Source organism: Culex quinquefasciatus, chromosome 3 (genome assembly GCF_015732765.1).
Source record: "Culex quinquefasciatus strain JHB chromosome 3, VPISU_Cqui_1.0_pri_paternal, whole genome shotgun sequence".
Classification (NCBI taxonomy): domain Eukaryota; kingdom Metazoa; phylum Arthropoda; class Insecta; order Diptera; family Culicidae; genus Culex; species Culex quinquefasciatus.
In genome coordinates, this window is record NC_051863.1 from 39,739,618 (window position 1) to 39,757,318 (window position 17,701).

Genomic DNA, 17,701 nt, shown 5'->3' on the forward strand with positions numbered 1-17,701 from the left:
GGAGTCGGAGCCGGAGTCAACAATTTTTGGAAAGCTGGAGCCGGAGTCGGAGTCGGAGTCGGTTTAACTCAGAAAGCCGGAGTCGGAGTCGGAGTTGGAGTCGCTTGAAATATGACCCGACTCCGCAGCCCTGATTTTAAGAATACTTTTTTAAGTATGATTTTGACGAATTTTGAACAGTTTTTTTTAAACCTTTAAATGTAGTTCCGGTATAAAGTTTTTTATAGATTTGGCTAGGACCACCCTTATAACCATTAGAAAAATACGGGGCATATTATTTGGCAAATTCGAGCCAAAACGGAGTACTTGTAGTTTTGTATTATTATAGTATTTTAGTATTTTAGTATTTTAGTATTTTAGTATTTTAGTATTTTAGTATTTTAGTATTTTAGTATTTTAGTATTTTAGTATTTTAGTATTTTAGTATTTTAGTATTTTAGTATTTTAGTATTTTAGTATTTTAGTATTTTAGTATTTTAGTATTTTAGTATTTTAGTATTTTAGTATTTTAGTATTTTAGTATTTTAGTATTTTAGTATTTTAGTATTTTAGTATTTTAGTATTTTAGTATTTTAGTATTTTAGTATTTTAGTATTTTAGTATTTTAGTTTTAAAGTTTTAAAGTTTTAAAGTTTTAAAGTTTTAAAGTTTTAAAGTTTTAAAGTTTTAAAGTTTTAAAGTTTTAAAGTTTTAAAGTTTTAAAGTTTTAAAGTTTTAAAGTTTTAACGATTTAAAGTTTTAAAGTTTTAAAGTTTTAAAGTTTTAAAGTTTTAAAGTTTTAAAGTTTTAAAGTTTTAAAGTCTTTAAAGTTTAAAGTCTTAAAGTCAAAGTTTAAAGTCTTAAAGTTTTAAAGTTTAAAGTTTTAAAGTTTTAAAGTCTTAAAGTTTTAAAGTTTTAAAGTCTTAAAGTTTTTAAAGTTTTAAAGTCTTAAAGTCTTAAAGTCTTAAAGCCTTAAAGTCTTAAAGTTTTAAAGTTTTAAAGTCTTAAAGTCTTAAAGTTTTAAAGTCTTAAAGTTTTAAAGTTTTAAAGCAAAGTTTAAAGTTTTAAAGTTTAAAGTCTTAAAGTCTTAAAGTCTTAAAGCCTTAAAGTCTTAAAGTTTTAAAGTTTTAAAGTTTTAAAGTTTTAAAGTTTTAAAGTTTAAAAAAGTTTTAAAGCCTTAAAGTTTTAAAGTCTTAAAGTTTTAAAGTTTTAAAGTTTTAAAGTTTTAAAGTCTTAAAGTCTTAAAGTTTAAAGTTTTAAAGTTTTAAAGTCTTAAAGTCTTAAAGTTTAAAGTTTTAAAGTTTAAAGTTTTAAAGTTTTAAAGTTTTAAAGTTTTAAAGTTTTAAAGTCTTAAAGTCTTAAAGTCTTAAAGTCTTAAAGTCTTAAAGTTTTAAAGTTTTAAAGTTTTAAAGTTTTAAAGTTTTAAAGTCTTAAAGTTTTAAAGTTTTAAAGTTTTAAAGTTTTAAAGTTTTAAAGTTTTAAAGTTTTAAAGTTTTAAAGTTTTAAAGTTTTAAAGTTTTAAAGTTTTAAAGTTTTAAAGTTTTAAAGTTTTATAGTTTTAAAGTTTTAAAGTTTTAAAGTTTTAAAGTTTTAAAGTTTTAAAGTTTTAAAGTTTTAAAGTTTTAATGTTTTAAAGTTTTAAAGTTTTAAAGTTTTAAAGTTTTAAAGTTTTAAAGTTTTAAAGTTTTAAAGTTTTAAAGTTTTAAAGTTTTAAAGTTTTAAAGTTTTAAAGTTTTAAAGTTTTAAAGTTTAAAAAATTAAAAGTTTAAAAGTTTTTAAGCTATATAATTTTAATGTTTTTAGGTTTTTTTTCACTTTTGGTATTAGGCTTTGGTAACAATACTCGTGCTTACATTTCTACTTGTCTGTGATTGTGCGTTGAAAATAAAACATTCAAAACCCAGTCACTGTGTCACCAATTGTACCCAATATTGCTTAATCGAAGATGCGTGCATCAAATTGAATTGCTGATCAACTAACACGATTGCCTCATCGACGTGTTCACCGTAATTGATACATTGCACCGTCCAAACACACACACAGACAGACAGGCACACTGCTGCCCCACCGCTGAAACATCATGTTCAGTGTAAGTGCGTGTGTGTGTGACACCTTCAGTTGCTACACGCAACCAATTAGATCTGCAGGCAAAGGAAAATCGACCCAATGTCCGATGCCCACCCTCCCCTAAACCCCCATGGGGAGTTTCCCCTACCCTTCCAAGGAAGCCGCCGCAAGCCCGACAGGCACAACTTGTTGAGCTGCCCAACTACCCACTACTCCCCGGTTTTGTCCGACAACACCGGCAGACAAAGAACTGTGTCACAAGCTCGCCAGCATCCGACGATCCGGATCTTCGGCCGAGGACCACTTCGACGAACTGCGGAGAATCGTCTTCGGGTTAACGGCAAGGTCGGAGCTTGGAGTGGTGGAACTCACTCTCCGGAGAGTGAATACAAAGGTTCTCTCTCCCGGGAGCGAACGCTCCAAACTTAAGGGATGAGGTAACGTGTCACGCGACGCCACCACTTTTTGTATCGTGCAACAGGTTCCGGGCGTCGCGCGACATTCCGAAGCACCCGCTCGCGGTGACTGCGCCTGACCGGTCCCGGTGACCTGGCGATGCACCGGTCGCGATGGCGGAAGGTGGCCGGTTCCACCCGCTTCCGCCGTCTCGGGATTTTGTTCCGACGAGCTTCCAGCAGCTCCGGTGGATTATCAAGTCAGTCGGTTGGGAATCGTCGGAGCGTTACGACTTGCGTGTGGGTTGGTGACCGTCGTCGTGGTCGCGTGGAACATTTCCGGAAGTTTCGTGTCGGTGTCGGTGTTTTGCTTCCGGGAGATCCCCCGTCGCCAGCTGTCGTACTAGTGCGGTGGTACTACAAGCGGTTGTGTTTTGCCGTTCAGGTGTGTTTGTGTGTGCGTGCAGGGTTTGCGTGTGTAATGCAATAATTTGCCGAGTGTTGACGTGTTCAACGCATCGATCTGCGGGTGAGTGAATGTGGTTAGAGGTACTAAATCGAGACTGTCGTGCTAACTTGGCGCACGTCGTTTTTTGACGATCCGAGAAAAACGTGTTGAACCTTGAATAAACAAAAACGAGAGCACACAATGTAAACAATAACACGTGCGTCAAACGGGTTCTGACCTGAAATCCTTTTGGCCAGTTGTCGCACTCACATCAATTTTCAGGGTGTGTCAAGATAGCACGACAAGATTGAAACTAAGTGAAAAGTGACAACAAAAAACGGAGTTTTTGGTTTTCATTGAATATCTCAGGATTGAAATCTAATTTTGGGGATTTGTAAAGGTCAAAAGGTGAGGCATTGTGAGCTGCACAAAATGGCGTTCTTAACTCAACTTGGCCCAAAATGCTCGTGCGACAAGTTAGCACGACAGCGACGATATGTTGGCGTGCGACTTCCGGTTTGTACGGACGGAAGGTCGATGGCTTACTGTTGTTGTGATGTTGCTTTTGATATTCGCCGCCTATTTGAGGGAAGAGTTGTACAAGAATGCTGATGTTCATGTAAACAGTATTTTTTCATTCCCGTTTGAAGAAACACTTGAAAATATTTTTAAAGCTTATGTCGCCTTTCTACTGGAGTGGGTTTCACACGAACCATGCAAAAATCAATTGCTTTACTCAGAGTGGAGACTAAACCAATCATTCCCAAGTGTTAGGAAATTGTTTTGTTCCCCCTATGGTACAGTCATCCCACATATTCGGAACACCCACAAATTCGGAACACTTTTGTGATAATTTGTCAATAGCACGCCAAATGCATATTTTCTGTCGACCCTACTATTTTTAGGACCTTTATTTGAGTATTCTCTTGCAATTTCACTAGTAAAAGTAGTACTTTTAAAACAAAAAAACTGCAGCTCAAGACTATTTCCTTCAGAGCAGCAAAACACTTCCTCCAAATTGCCTGTTCTATAATTGTGTGATTTTATTGTACCTCCCACAATCGTGGAACACTTGAATTTAACTGATATTTTCACAAAAAAGTTATCAGGCCATTCATAAAACATTACTAAGCTGGAGTTTCATTGATTTCAGTGTGTGAAGTCATTATTTTGATAAAATTTTGTACTCATGGAGAGAATCAATGTTTGTTTACATACGTAAGACAATAGGGTTCCAAATTTGTGGATTTCAACGGTCAAAGCTTTTCTTCAAAAACTTGCTATAAAAGTTAAATTTTGCAGTTGTTCGATACAGCATTCGAAAGAACGTAAGAAATGCTTTCAAATGATGGTAAAAGCGAATCATTAAGTTCAATTATCGATTTGCCATGATTTTTTGAATATTAACAGAAATATGAGGGATGGCTATACCAAACCATCAATAGGCTGAAAAATTGATTATATTTTCACACAGTGATGCTACCTGCTGTAAACTGAGCCATCGTCGTATTTTGAAAACGAACGGCTACAGCAGCAAGTTCTTCAGGTCAAGGATCACACAATGGTCCAGCCAAATGTGAGAGCATAAGAAAAAAATGTTTGGCAATTAGGCACTTAATAATGATTTTCATTCAATTAGAATTTCGTGTATAAATACAACAAGTTTAAGCTAAAATGCTCAAAGTTTTCCCTTGGGCAGTTCTATTCAGTTCATTTTATTTACCGAAAGAACAATTTTATAGTTTGTGTGATTGGCTGGTTCATAGAGCGTCTCTGCAACTATTTCTTTTTTTATCGTTTGGTGACAGAAGGATCTTTTAAAGCAACTGAATAAAAACCTTGAAAAATACCAAAAATATTTAATCTAATTCGTAAGTTACATTAGATAATTATTTTCACCGGAGTCTTATCCATGAACATCAGCAGATAATATCGAATTTCATCATTACATTGAAGGTTTTTTTTGTGTAATTTCTTGGGACCCAAATTTTAAACTTGATTTGGGAAATTGTAGGATTTTTCACGCTCGAAAATTACAATTATCACTATACTAATTATTCTGAAACACAAAATTTCACGTTAATTCCACGGAACGTAAAAAAGTAAAAGTAACCTCAACAGTCTTATGTTTATAAAACTGAAAGTACTTTTTTAGTTTATTTTTTTACTATTTCAACATCAATTTTTGATTATAAGTTGTGCTTATTAGTATACAAACCGATGCCCGTGTGCTCTCTTGTACTAACTAGACAGGAATCCCAGTAAGCTAAGTACAAAAGAGCACACCGGCATCGAAATGTGGAATTTAGTTTACTAATTTTACTGATATGGGATTCCTTGCAGCTATGGCTAAATACATTAGGGGTAATTCTCCGCCAACTCACAAGAAATTGGAAAAAGTTATCCAGAAACATATTCGATTTATGTAGGGGTAACTTTTGTCCCTGATCGCGAATTCGGAGGGTAACGGACGACCCTTTCCATTTAAGAACATGAATTTGCAGCCTGAAATGGTGATGATATGGAAATTTAGTGCCAAAGGGCTAAATTTCCATTTAGCACATTTACGTAAAATTGTACGCCCGTGGCTTTTATTTGGTAAGCAGTGCGGAAGGCACCAACCACGTAGGTGGATTCAGGGGTTAAATACATGAAAATCGTCAAAAATGTCCGAGGTTGATGTGAGCACACATTTAAACTTTTTCATAATCTTTTTGCAGGGCATTTAAATGTACATTTGCATCTATTAACAAAATAAATATGAAGACGTTTGGATGTACCATTGCTGAGATATAGCTATTTTAAGACCGATTTTTAACACTGGAACGCCCAACGCATGTCCAACTTACACGGACGCCCAAGTCTCCCAAAAAAGGTGGAACGGTAACTTCAACTCGCTGGTTCTCGGGCTTTACTCAACCAATCGGGACGATTCTTGTTTCCAGTGATTTGTAAGAATGTCTAGATGATCCTAAAATTTTGCAACACTTGATCTGAAAAAATCTGTAATATCTGCGACCGAAAACATCGTTCCAACTTTTTTGGATCCTTTAGCGTTGGAATGTTAAAAACATAATTTAAAAAAGAAAAAAATATTTAAATATTTTTCATTTAAAAGAACGTCAGATTTTGATTATTGTATTTTTTAAAAAGCAAAACGTCAAAATCGGGCTTCGTCATGCACACGGGATATGCCTTGGGAGTCTTCACCCTGATTTTCAGCCAATTTGGTCCATCCCATCTCGAGATATCGTGGCACACGTGAATCAACTCCTTGTTTAGAGAAAAACGTTCACAAATTTGAACTGTCAAACTCTGCGAATGGCAAAATTGTGAACATAAAACGTCTCTTACTCAGTTCAGTCATCAAAATCTTCGGGAAACTTTCAGCAAGGATTGAAAATCATCTTTTTAGTTGATTTTTAAAAAGAGTTTTCTGTAATATGAGATTTTGTGATTTTTTTTTATTATTTTGGAAAGGCTGTTTCTAGGAAACGGATTGGTTTAGTTTGAGATATGTATTAATTGATTTTCATTTAAAACTATCTGAGGAACATGATGGTGATCAAATAAATAAAAATTAAATTGAGAAATGGGCAAAAACCATGTTTTGAACGATAAACTGCAAAGAAACAATATTGGAAGGCAATTGAGAGTTGACATTTTATAATTTTATCATTTCCTTGAACAATTTCCTATAAAATGCAACCAGTAGAAAGTCTTTTAATATTATAGGTAGTTGGGAAGTTACAAGCAAAAAAAAGTTTTATGGAAAATCGTCAAAAAATAGGGTGGTTGCAAAAAAAGAGGGATTTTTGTTAATTATCGATAGATGAACTTTCTTTTTACGTTTGGTCCAACTTGGTGTAGATCGAGTCCAAAAGTGTACCCATATGACCAGGAATGACCCATCTTCGAAACTACGGAAAGTTTCCTTATAATTTTTGATTCATCATCCCATAAAGCACTGTTTAAACACAATTTACAACAAAGTTTAACAATCAACAATTTTACAAAGTTTAGCAGGATTGGGTTAGTTTTTTGGTTGCTGTGCACTAGGGTAACAAGTAAAATTGTTTTTTTTTTTGAAAATCTTGCTCGATTATTTAGGTATAAGTAACTATGGCAATGTTGAGCCAAATCGGTTAAGGTTTCAGGTCGCTATTGATCGTTAAAGTTTGATCGTTGATGTTAAATATGGCGAAATGCTAAAAAATCTAAATTCCACCAAAAGGGTGCGGTAAATGTGTCGGATTATCATCACGTGTAAGATTCTTGTGTAAAATTTTATTACAAACAACTTTGTCTAAGACTAAAAAACGATCCGAGTAAACCCTGGCGAGTTATTAGCGATTCAAACATTTAATTTCTAAGTAGAACCAAAATTGGCACAGTTACATATTTTGCATAAGAAGTCCGGTCAGAAGGTATCCCTGATATCGATAACACCGACCAAAAAAAATTCTGCGCAGACTCAACTGGAGGGGAAGCTTGAAGTTTGGGGTCTCCAGAGTCACAAGCACTTTGAATTTTTCAAAAATATTTAGACAGGGCTGAATGGTTCTTCTCCAAAGTTTGTATAGAGAATTAGGGTGGTTCGTCGCTTTTGCACACAAGCAAAAATTGCATGCAATAAAACTTTGAACTTCAACACTGATCTTATTGTTATCGAAAAATTGAGTTCGTCAATTTTTTGAAACTTTTGTGTTCATTGTTAACCATATTCAGCGCAATTCACTTCATGCTACATGATATTAAAACCGCTGAGTTCATGGGGAGGAATTTCGCCCGCATGATGTGTGCTATCGAACGAAACTATTTTAACTAGTGCAAACACAACAACCTTAACGTTATATTACGCGAGTTGGTTGCACTGAAACGTTCGTGTTTACAACAAAATGCGAAGTTCGGAAAGTTATCGCAAACATTTGCCATTTTCTGATGATTATAATTTTTTAATAAATATTGGTTTAACCTAAAATAGTTTTATTCTAATCTTTTATTTTCAGTAACCAGAGTCGACACACCAAATAAACCAGAACCCAGCTCAATATCCAGAACACACGTGTCTGTTTTTGCCATCGTGCTCCAAATCTCGGCGAGGTCTCGGCGAGGTCTCGGCGGTGTCTGCTCTACAACTTTGTAGAACATTGTTATACTCTAAAAAATAACCCTGCAAAGTTAGAAAAAAAACGAAATTTTAAAATGAAAAATTTTGTTCTAAATGAAAAAATGACCCTTCTGGGTCAATGTAGATTCGAAAAGTACATTAAATTTCCCATAAAATGACATGTTCCAAAAAATTTTACAGTCGAGTAACGGAAAATGGGAGAATTTTTAAAACTTTTTTAGTGTTTTTTTCGATGAAAAATACGTCTTTTCGAAATTCTGAGTACGCCATCAAATCGGGCGTCTAATTTTACATAAAAGTCACTTTGACACCAAATTTCTATCTCATCACCGTTTCAGGCTGCAAATTATTGAAAAACACCACTTTTTTCGCATGTTCAAAAATGGAAGGGGTCGTACCACCCCTCCGTCACGAGATATCAAAAAATGGACCTCGGATTCGTGATCAGGGACAAAAGTTACCCCTTAGGACAAAGTTTCACGCAAATCGAAGAGGGGTCGGGGCAACTTTTCCCGATTTCGTGTGAGTTGGTAGAGAATTACCCATAGGAAAACCCGCAGGATTGCTATATTTTGATTAAATAGAGCATAGGAATCATAGGTTTTAAACAGTCTTTTTTTGCAATTCCGTCGTGATTTAATTCACTTTTCTTGTATATTTCGAGCGTTGAAACGGCCTAATTTCATTTACAAAAAATAATTGAATAGAAAATCATTTTCTTTCAATATCAGTGAAGTTGAACTTTTCAGCACTAGTAGCAGAATTTTCAATAATTTTTTTTTGTTTCGAACTGTGAATTCACTTAACACATGGATGCTAGCCATAAAATTCCTCCATTCAATAAGTTTTTTTTTGTCAGAATCGCAAAAAAAATTAAGCAGCAACAAAAAATATTTTTTGCAATTCCGCTATGAAACTGTCTACTTTTCCTGTCCTCCTGGAGAAACGAAACGGCTGAAAAGTTCTAGTTTTCAGCACTGAAATGGGTGCTGAAAAGTTGAACTTTTCAACACTTGTGTCATTTTTCAATATTTATTTATTTTGATTAACCTTGTTTGATAAAAGTACGACTCGTGCTGCTACTTGTTGAATTAAATTTTATTAGGGGGAGAGGGGGTAATATGCACCCCCTAAGGGAAAACTGTGATTTCTCAACCATTACAGCATTACTGTGGAAGAATTTTGTTCGATGTTCTTAAACAACTATTATTCTTCGTCATCCATGTGAAAAAGTCTTAAAAAACCTCAAAATTGTTCGAAAATATCAAATTTTTAAAAACATTTCTGATTCATTTCAAACAACCATGCGGGGCAATACGCACCGCAACATTGGGGCAAATTGCACTACAACAACGGGGCAAAATGCACCACAACATGGGGCAATATGCACCGGGTAAAAGCAGTTTTCACTAGTCACCACTAGATGACACCGCTGTTTTTACAAGGAGCTTCACAGCGGTGCATTTTGCCCCGACCACGCTTTTTGCAGAAAATTTAATTAAAAATGCATTTTTTGATGTTTTTGGACTCATATATCTACAGAATAGTGAAGCTTATGGCAAAATCTATACACCTCAACATTTACAATAACAATAAATGTTTTTTATATTGTCCAAAAATCATAAAGAAACTTCAATGAAAATTAGATGAAAACACAACATTTTAAAGTTTTGCAAATAACTTAAGCTGTTTTTACACTACGACGCTCAAATTTTTCCAGCATAGTTTAGCAGTGTTAAGCTTCCAATTTCTATGATTTTTTCCCCGGAAAATTCTTCCAAATACCGAGAAAAGCAGGGGGTGCATTTTGCCCCGGGGGTGCATATTACCCCCTCTCCCCCTATTTACGGTCATTGAATTTTTTTTCCCAATGCATTTTTTTTCGGAAAATCAAGTAAATAAAAGATGCCAAGTACTTCAAAATTTAGAGATTTGTTGAATATGTGTGCAGGAAAAATTAAGAACTAATTTTTAATTAATTATTGAAATAAAGTAATTATCTTAATTATATTATCAAAATTAAAATTAAAAATGCTATTTATAGTTTTTGTAAACCCCCCCCCCCCACCCCCCTTCCCCTCACTTTCCTTAAAAGTCGGCCATAAAAATCAGGGGGCAAAAAAAAAGTTCAAATTTTACTAATATTCAAGGTTTCTCTAACTTTTTAATATATTTTTCCAGAAGACGCTTGGACAGATGATTGATGCAATATGCATCCATAAATTGAAAGGAATTATAAGAATAAAAATAATTTAAAACAACAATTCAACAACCCGTAATTTTGGAAATTTAATGAGCAATTCTCTTAGGTTGCGGTCATTTGATTTTTTTTTATATTTTTCAAGCCGACTGAAACTTTTTTGGTGCCTTCGATATGCCCAAAGAAGCCATTTCAGACCGATTCTTAGCGAAGCTACACGAAAATTTCACATTTTTTAATTTTCAATGTGATTTTTAATGTAACAAAAAAATCATTTTTATTATTAATAATTGCAATGTGCTTTAAATGCGTTTTCTTACCTTAAAAGCCAAGAATATTGACCAAATGTGGTCTGCAAGCCATTGAACGGGAGAGGAGTTTTTTTTCATAAATCTGCTCCTTTCGTTGTCCCGTCACGAAAAGAAATGGCTGGCAAAAACTCAAATTTCAACCAATTCTTTCAGTTCAAGGAGCAAAAGATTGGTTTTTTAATTTGTGATAATGTGTAGAAGAGCAAAAGTTTTTATAAATCAAACTGGCAAAACTGTAGCGATTTTTGTTGTGTGCCTTTTAAAAGTCCAGTTTTACGATGCTGTCCCGTTACGCTACATTTTTATTTCAGGAGAAGCACTGGTACTATATGGTTAATTCTGCACGAGATTTCTTTTTAGGAAAATCAATTATCTTTCCAAATATGTTATAACATTGGGTGGTTTTTTCTTTTATTTTGCCACTACAGCCAAAACGCTGAAAAAAAATTGGATTTTTTTTTAAAAGGAGCCGAAGAATCGGTCATCATTAGTTCATATGTTCATGTTCATATAAATTTCCTTACAAATTTGGCAGCTTTCCTTACAAAAATGATGCATAAAAATTTAAAATTCTGTACCTTTTGAAGAATTTTTTGATCGATTTGGTGTCTTCGGCAATGTTGTAGATATGGATAAGGACTACACTGAAAAAAAAAGTGATACACGGTAAACCTTTTTTTTATTTATAATTAAAATTTTGGTCATAAAAACTAAATTTGCAAAAAAAAAACAATATTTTTGAATATTTTTTAATTTTTTGATTTGTTTTACCTAGATTACCTAGATGACATCAAATGCCAACTTTTCAGAAATTTTCAGGTTGTGCAAAAAATCTTTGAACGAGTTATAAATTTTTGAATCAATACTGATTTTAAAAAAATTGAAATATTGGTCGCCAAAATTTTTCTATTTCATTTTTCGATGTAAAATATTGAATCAAAAAGTAATTCAGTATAATTTTGATAAAATGCACCGTTTTCAAGTTAAAGACATTTTTAAGTGACTTTTTTGAAAGTAGTCGCAGTTTTTCATTTTTTTTTGAATTAGCGCACATGTTTATTCACTTTAAAAAAAAATAAAAATAAAAAAAATAATTCTCTATATTTTGCTTTTTTGAACTTTATTGATACGACCTTTAGTTGCTGAGATATTGCCATGCAAAGGTATATAAACAGGAAAATTGATGTTTTCCAAGTCTCACCCAAACAACCCACCATTTTCGAATCTGGATATCTCAGCAACTAATGGTCCGATTTTCAAAGTTACCATATGAAACTTTCGTGAATTTTTGTTATAAAAAGTTTCAGCCGGATTAAAAAATACAAAAAATCTAATGACCGTCAACTCAGAGAATTACTCAGGTTAAATATTTCCTCAATTATGTTGTGAATTTACCTCAATTTAGACGAAAAAGTGACAACTGACGTAAACATTTTCGGATGTAATATAACCCTGTTTTTTTTTTTTTTTATTTGCGTGAAAACACCCTACCAGGTAATAATGGCCAGTGAATAGGTCTGCAATTGACTACGACTCAACTCGACTATTTTCCTTTATCTCTCTCTTGTTAAGTAATCATCTCATTTCTCGCCCAGCTGCTCAGGTGGTAGGCTCACTTGTTCGCCGCCATTCACGGGGAACTCTTCTTCGAGGAACTGAATCCGGCTGGAAAACTGGTGAACAATCCAATTACGCTGGCGTTTCAATTCCTCTTCCCTGAATAGACCGCTGGAAGGAAATTGCAGCAGTCTGCCTCGTCAGAAGCAGGTATGTTCTGTGAGGTGGAATTTGCGCGCGCTCGCGCTCTACTCGTTGATTATGTTCTTTGTGCACGTGCAGTATTCCGTAAAGCTAGGCTAGAGTGCTAAACTATGTTGCATCGGATGCAGTCTACGGGTTACTGCAGTTGGGGCTGTATGTTTGATACATGAATGGCTATCATTGCTTTCGGATTTATCTTGAGAAATCTGGCGAAGCTGGAGTCGAAGTTTTGATGAAAGCTTACCTAATCCAGCTGCTTCGAAAAGAACTTACATCTAAACAAATTGTAATTAAATTGTAAAACCAACGGTCGAAATAAAAGCTTTTCAATATTTCGAAAGTTCTTTTCTTGAAATATATAGTAACTTTTTCTTTTAAAATATTTTTATTGCTACCATGCATGCTCTGGTACTCACCACACCCGTATCAAGTTTCTTTAATCAAAAACCCAATCCGCATGCACTCGGTCACCTTGACGCCTTCCCGCGGGGTGGTGACCTCGGCAAACAGGCGCCAGTTGCCGGCAAACGTGTCCGGGAACTGCATGTTGATGTCCCCCAGGGGCAGCATGTTGAACGTTTCCTCGTGCTGCCGGATGAAAGTTTTATTTTAATGATAAGTATTTTGTGAAATCGCCAATTTACTAACATTTGCCGGAAAGGGACACTCCTGATGCTTCATGGCCGAGGTAAAGAGGTGCCACGGTTCCGAGGGGGCCGTCAGCAGCGGACACATGTTCAACACATCTCGCGAGATTTCACCGGCGGTCCAAGCGCCCTGCTTTTGACGTTCCGTGTACACTTTTAACTAAAGTATGATTTAATATATCATTTATGTGAATTATTCAAAAACTATAAAAAATGTGTAGTTTGACTCACCTCAATCGGGTCGTTGTACTCGCTTTTGAACACAATCTTCCCGGTCAGGAAGCCATTCCCGTCTTCATCCTCCACGGTTTCGAGGTCGGAAAAGTCCACGTTCGGCATGGGCTTTCCATTTTCACAGTCACCACCGTAGTCGGTGAACTCCACGACGTATTCGCCCTAACAGAAAAATAAAACAAAATCTCATTTTGACCAAAAAGTAGACAAAAAAAAATCATAAAATAAAACCTTAGCCAAAAAAATAAAGGTTCCGCAAATTATCAAAACATTACTGCAATGCATTTTCACCACTTTGTAGCACGAACAAAAGTTGACTAGGTAAGCGCTAATCAATTGGGGATAAATTTATAGCTTTTAATACATTGAAAATGAGCTGGTTCATTTGGATACACGTGGCATCAGGCGTCCGGGTTGCGTGCAGTTTGCGATAAGCAGTTACACATTTCAGCTACGTTGTAACACCTTCCGGAGTAACGACTTGTTGATTTTTATTAAATTTGCTACATATTCTATACCATTCACATGCAATGCACAGTGGGCGAAATGGAACCCAAAATCGGACTTCATTGAACGCGGCTAATTCTCTGGTATGAAAAACAGTGTTTCTTATGTAAAAAATCCGAGGAATCGATTGGTGATGGTTTCATCCACCCCACAAAACGGCAAAGGGTTAATTTTGCCCAATCTCCCATTTTTTACACTTTTTCTAGAAAATCGTTCTGTATTTAGAGCGGAGGCTTTATGCGGCCATCCAAAATGCACTTAACTTATGTGAAAATGTCCAAAATTCTGAAAAAATAACCACTTACACCGCAAAAATCATTTAAGATCCATTTAACCCCAATTCCGCTATAAAAGCAGTTTTGGCCGTTTTCAAATGTTAGGTCAGATTTAAAAAAATCTAAAAATATTTTTAACGTAAAGATCAGTCAATTATACACAAAAATGCTGATTTGAACTTGATAGTTTGACACATTTATGTTAATATAGAAATTAAACTAAATAAAAAGAGTGCATTTTGGATGGCCGCATAAAGTCACCGCTGAGCAACTCTCTACGAAATCGGCCGATTTCGACCATTTTTATTTTTTGTTATTTTTTTATTTGATTCAAACTTTGTGGAGGCCTTCCCTATGAACAAATAAGTTATTTTGCGTCATTGGTTCACCCATACAAGTCTCCATACAATTTTGGCTGCTGTCCATTTCTAAAAATATTTTTTTTAGGAAAGTTCAGAAAATTTGCTATGAAATTGTCTAAAAGATATTGAAGATTGGACCTCGGGTTGCTGAGATACAGCGGTTTACACCAAAAGAAACACGAAAATTTAAGTTTTCTAAGTCTTACCCATACAGCCCACCATTTTCTAATGTCGATATCTCAACAACTAATGGTCCGATTTTCAATGTTAAAACATGAAACATTCGTGAAATTTTCCGATCTTTTCGAAAAAAATACTTTCAAAATTTTTAAACCGAAACTAACATTTCAAATGGGCAAAATATTCAATGTTTGGCCATTTTAAAATGTTAGTCTTGATTTGAAAATTATCAAAGTATTTTTTTCGAATAGATCGGAAAATTTCACGAATGTTTCATGTTTTAACATTGAAAATCGGACCATAAGTTGCTGAGATATCGTCATTAGAAAATGGTGGGTTGTTTGGTGAGATTTTGAAAACTTCAATTTTCGTGATTCTTTTTCTTAAAGCGGCTGTATCTCAGCAACCCGAGGTCCAATCTTCAATGTCTCTTTGACAATTTTATAGCAAATTTTCTGAACTTTAAAAAAATATATTTTTAGAAATGGTCACTCAAGGTCACTATTTTTAAAAATCGAAAAACTGCAAATATTTCGCTAAAATCAAACTTTCGGTGGCTATATCTTGAAAACGGAGCCCGTTATCAAAAAATCTGTAAAGTACTTTTCGATTGCAAATTCAATTTTGCATTAAAAAATAATGTCAAATTTGATTTTGCATGAAACTTCGATTTTTTCCAAAAATCACTATTTTTCAAAAATTCATAACTCGGCGGCAGATTTTTTGACCATGTTTCTCTATGGCTCAAAAGTTGCGGATTTTTGTCCCCTTAAACAAATCTCGAAAATCAAAAAATACATATTTTGGGAAATTGAGTTTTAGTAAAAAAAATGATTAAAAAATCTGCAATTTTTTTCCGTGTACCTATTTTTTCTCAAAAGTCCTCAAAAATACCTACAACTTTGCCGAAGACACCAAATTCATCAGAAAATTAACTCAAAAGTTACTGTTGTATGAATATTTACATACCATTTTTGTATGGACAGCAGCCAAAATTGTATGGAGACTTGTATGGGTGAACCCCCACAAAGTTTGAGCGAAATAAAAAAATACAAATAAAATCCATTTCCGGTTTTGGTAGAGAATTGCTCCGCTCTAAATACAGACAGATTATCAAGAAAAGATGCAAACAAAATGGGGACTTGAGGCAAAATGTACCCTTTGCTGTCTCGTGCGGTGGATGAAATCATTAGCAATAATTGATTCCCTGGGTTTTTTTTTTTACATAAGAATCACTATTTTTCATACCAGAGAATTAGCCGCGTTCAATTAAGTCCGATTTTGGGTTCCATTTCGCCCACTGTGCAATGCACATGAAGTGCTGTTTTCTTACCACTTATTTTTTTTTTTCAATTGAATTTAAAATCAACAACATTTGGTAACTGAAAAGATAAAAAAGGTACAAATGCTATAACTTTCAACAAATTTTATTCTTATTGAGTATGACTATTTAACCCCTAGTTTTAGAAAATTAAAAAAAAAGCAAAAAAAGAAAAATTAAAAACATAAATTAGAAAGCTTTAAATAGGAGCTGATGGAATATAATAAAATGCATGTCTGGAGTTTTTTTTTTTTTTTGAAAAGGTCCTCAAAGCTTTTGTGTGTCATATGCTTATAGGACGTTTTCAAAAAAAATCGTGTTGTATTGTGTTCAGAGAATGTTGCAACGAATTGATCTTATTATTTTGTGGATGATTGAAAATTCAAAATAAGTGATTAGAAGTGCAGAATGAGAACCTTTTTTTAAATACTGTGTATCCAATATGTTTTTCTACATTTATATAATAATCTTGCGACCCATAATATACTTCTGAAATTAAAAAAAAATGAAATTCGTGATTTAGCCTGAAAAGATTCGAAGTTTTAGGTCTAATTCTTACTGGGTGGTATCATTGATTTACTGAAAAATAAAATTGTTCCAATATTTTTATCGGAGTTTCATCATTTTGTAAGAAAACCTCAATTTCACTTCTTGGAGATAATCAATCGGGTTTTTGATATCTTGTGACGAAAGGGCGGTACGACTCCTTTCATTTTTTAATGCGTTTGTCGATAATTTACAGCTTAAAATAGTGATAGCTTAGAAATTTTGTGTCAATGGGACTTTTATGTAAAATAAGATTTATTGGCGTACTCAGAATTCTGAAAAAACTATTTATTATTGAAAAAAATATATTTTCGAAAACTATGTTTTTTACTATACTTAATTGTAAAAAAAATCTTTTTTTTTCATTTGGAACAAAACAATCATTTAAAAATTCTTTGTATGTATTTTTCTAACTTGACAAGGTTTTTTTTAAAGTGTTACAATGTTTACACAATTGTAGAGCAAACAATTACAAAATTATGATTAATGAACATAAGTGGGTTGCTTGTAACCTTCATTAGTTATCGTGATCTTACGATAAATTGTTATTGAGAACTTGATAGTTAAATTATAAAAAAAATAATTAAATGTATTTGTCTAATAAGGTACAAATATTTTTTAAAGTTTTTGCCACCCTCAAAAAAATCAAGAGGAGAAACAATGTTTTTTTTTTTCAAAAAACTTCAAAAATTTCTATGGAAATACAAGTGCAAACAGGATTGTATAGGACTTCATATGATTGAATCAAAAACAAATAAAAAACTTCGCATTTTTTTATTTTATAATTTTAAACATAACATTCGACATCTGTGACCCCATTTTGATCAAATTTGAGTTGTTGATTGCTTTTTAGCATACCAATTACGTTTTTTCAGTAATTTAACTCCGCCATTTTGGCCGCCATCTTGGATTTAAAAATTCTAAATCACTACAGCATGTGTTAAGGCACCACCCTATTACCTTAAGAAGCACGAGTGTTAGTTTAAAGAGTGAGTCCTCAAGCAAAGCATACCCATTGACCTCACCAATCTGCCTGAAATTTTCAGGGATTGTTTGTACATATAAAACTAGCATATTGCCGAAATATGAGCACTCTAGGTCAACGGGAAGTGGGGCAAATCGGGACACCAATTTTTATGGTTCAAAAACGTCGAAAATCTTAAAAAGACTGTCGCTTGGACAAACTTCAAATATTGAAATGTTGAATATTTGGCCCTTTTGAAAGGTTCGTCTTGATTTGAAAAAATGAATAAAATATTGTTTTCGAAAAAGATCGGAAAATTTTGAGAATGTTTCATATTTTAACATTGAAAATCGAACCATTCGTTGATGAGATA

At 33.9% G+C, this 17,701-nt stretch overlaps 2 protein-coding genes across 5 annotated transcripts in view; one reads left to right on the forward strand and one right to left on the reverse strand.

The window, feature by feature from the left end:
* The first annotated feature begins 2,636 nt into the window (after window positions 1–2,636).
* Window positions 2,637–17,701, forward strand: part of LOC6049643 (connectin) — a 438,570-nt gene continuing 423,505 nt past the window's right edge. For 2 of the 4 annotated variants that reach the window (XM_038265772.1, XM_038265771.1), the window contains exon 1: window positions 2,638–2,970. The gene's annotated coding sequence lies outside the window, so the exon portion shown is untranslated. Of the gene's footprint in view, window positions 2,971–12,126; window positions 12,299–17,701 lie in introns of all 4 variants that reach the window. The other 2 variants (XM_038265774.1, XM_038265773.1) reach the window with 2 other exon arrangements.
* Window positions 12,659–13,480, reverse strand: LOC6051522. Its single transcript, XM_038265776.1, has 4 exons — window positions 13,405–13,480; window positions 13,171–13,335; window positions 12,941–13,099; window positions 12,659–12,880 (listed from the first exon to the last, which is right to left on the reverse strand). The coding sequence occupies exons 1-4, from the start codon at window positions 13,456–13,458 to the stop codon at window positions 12,719–12,721; spliced, it is 540 nt and encodes a 179-aa protein (XP_038121704.1). The 5' UTR covers window positions 13,459–13,480; the 3' UTR covers window positions 12,659–12,718.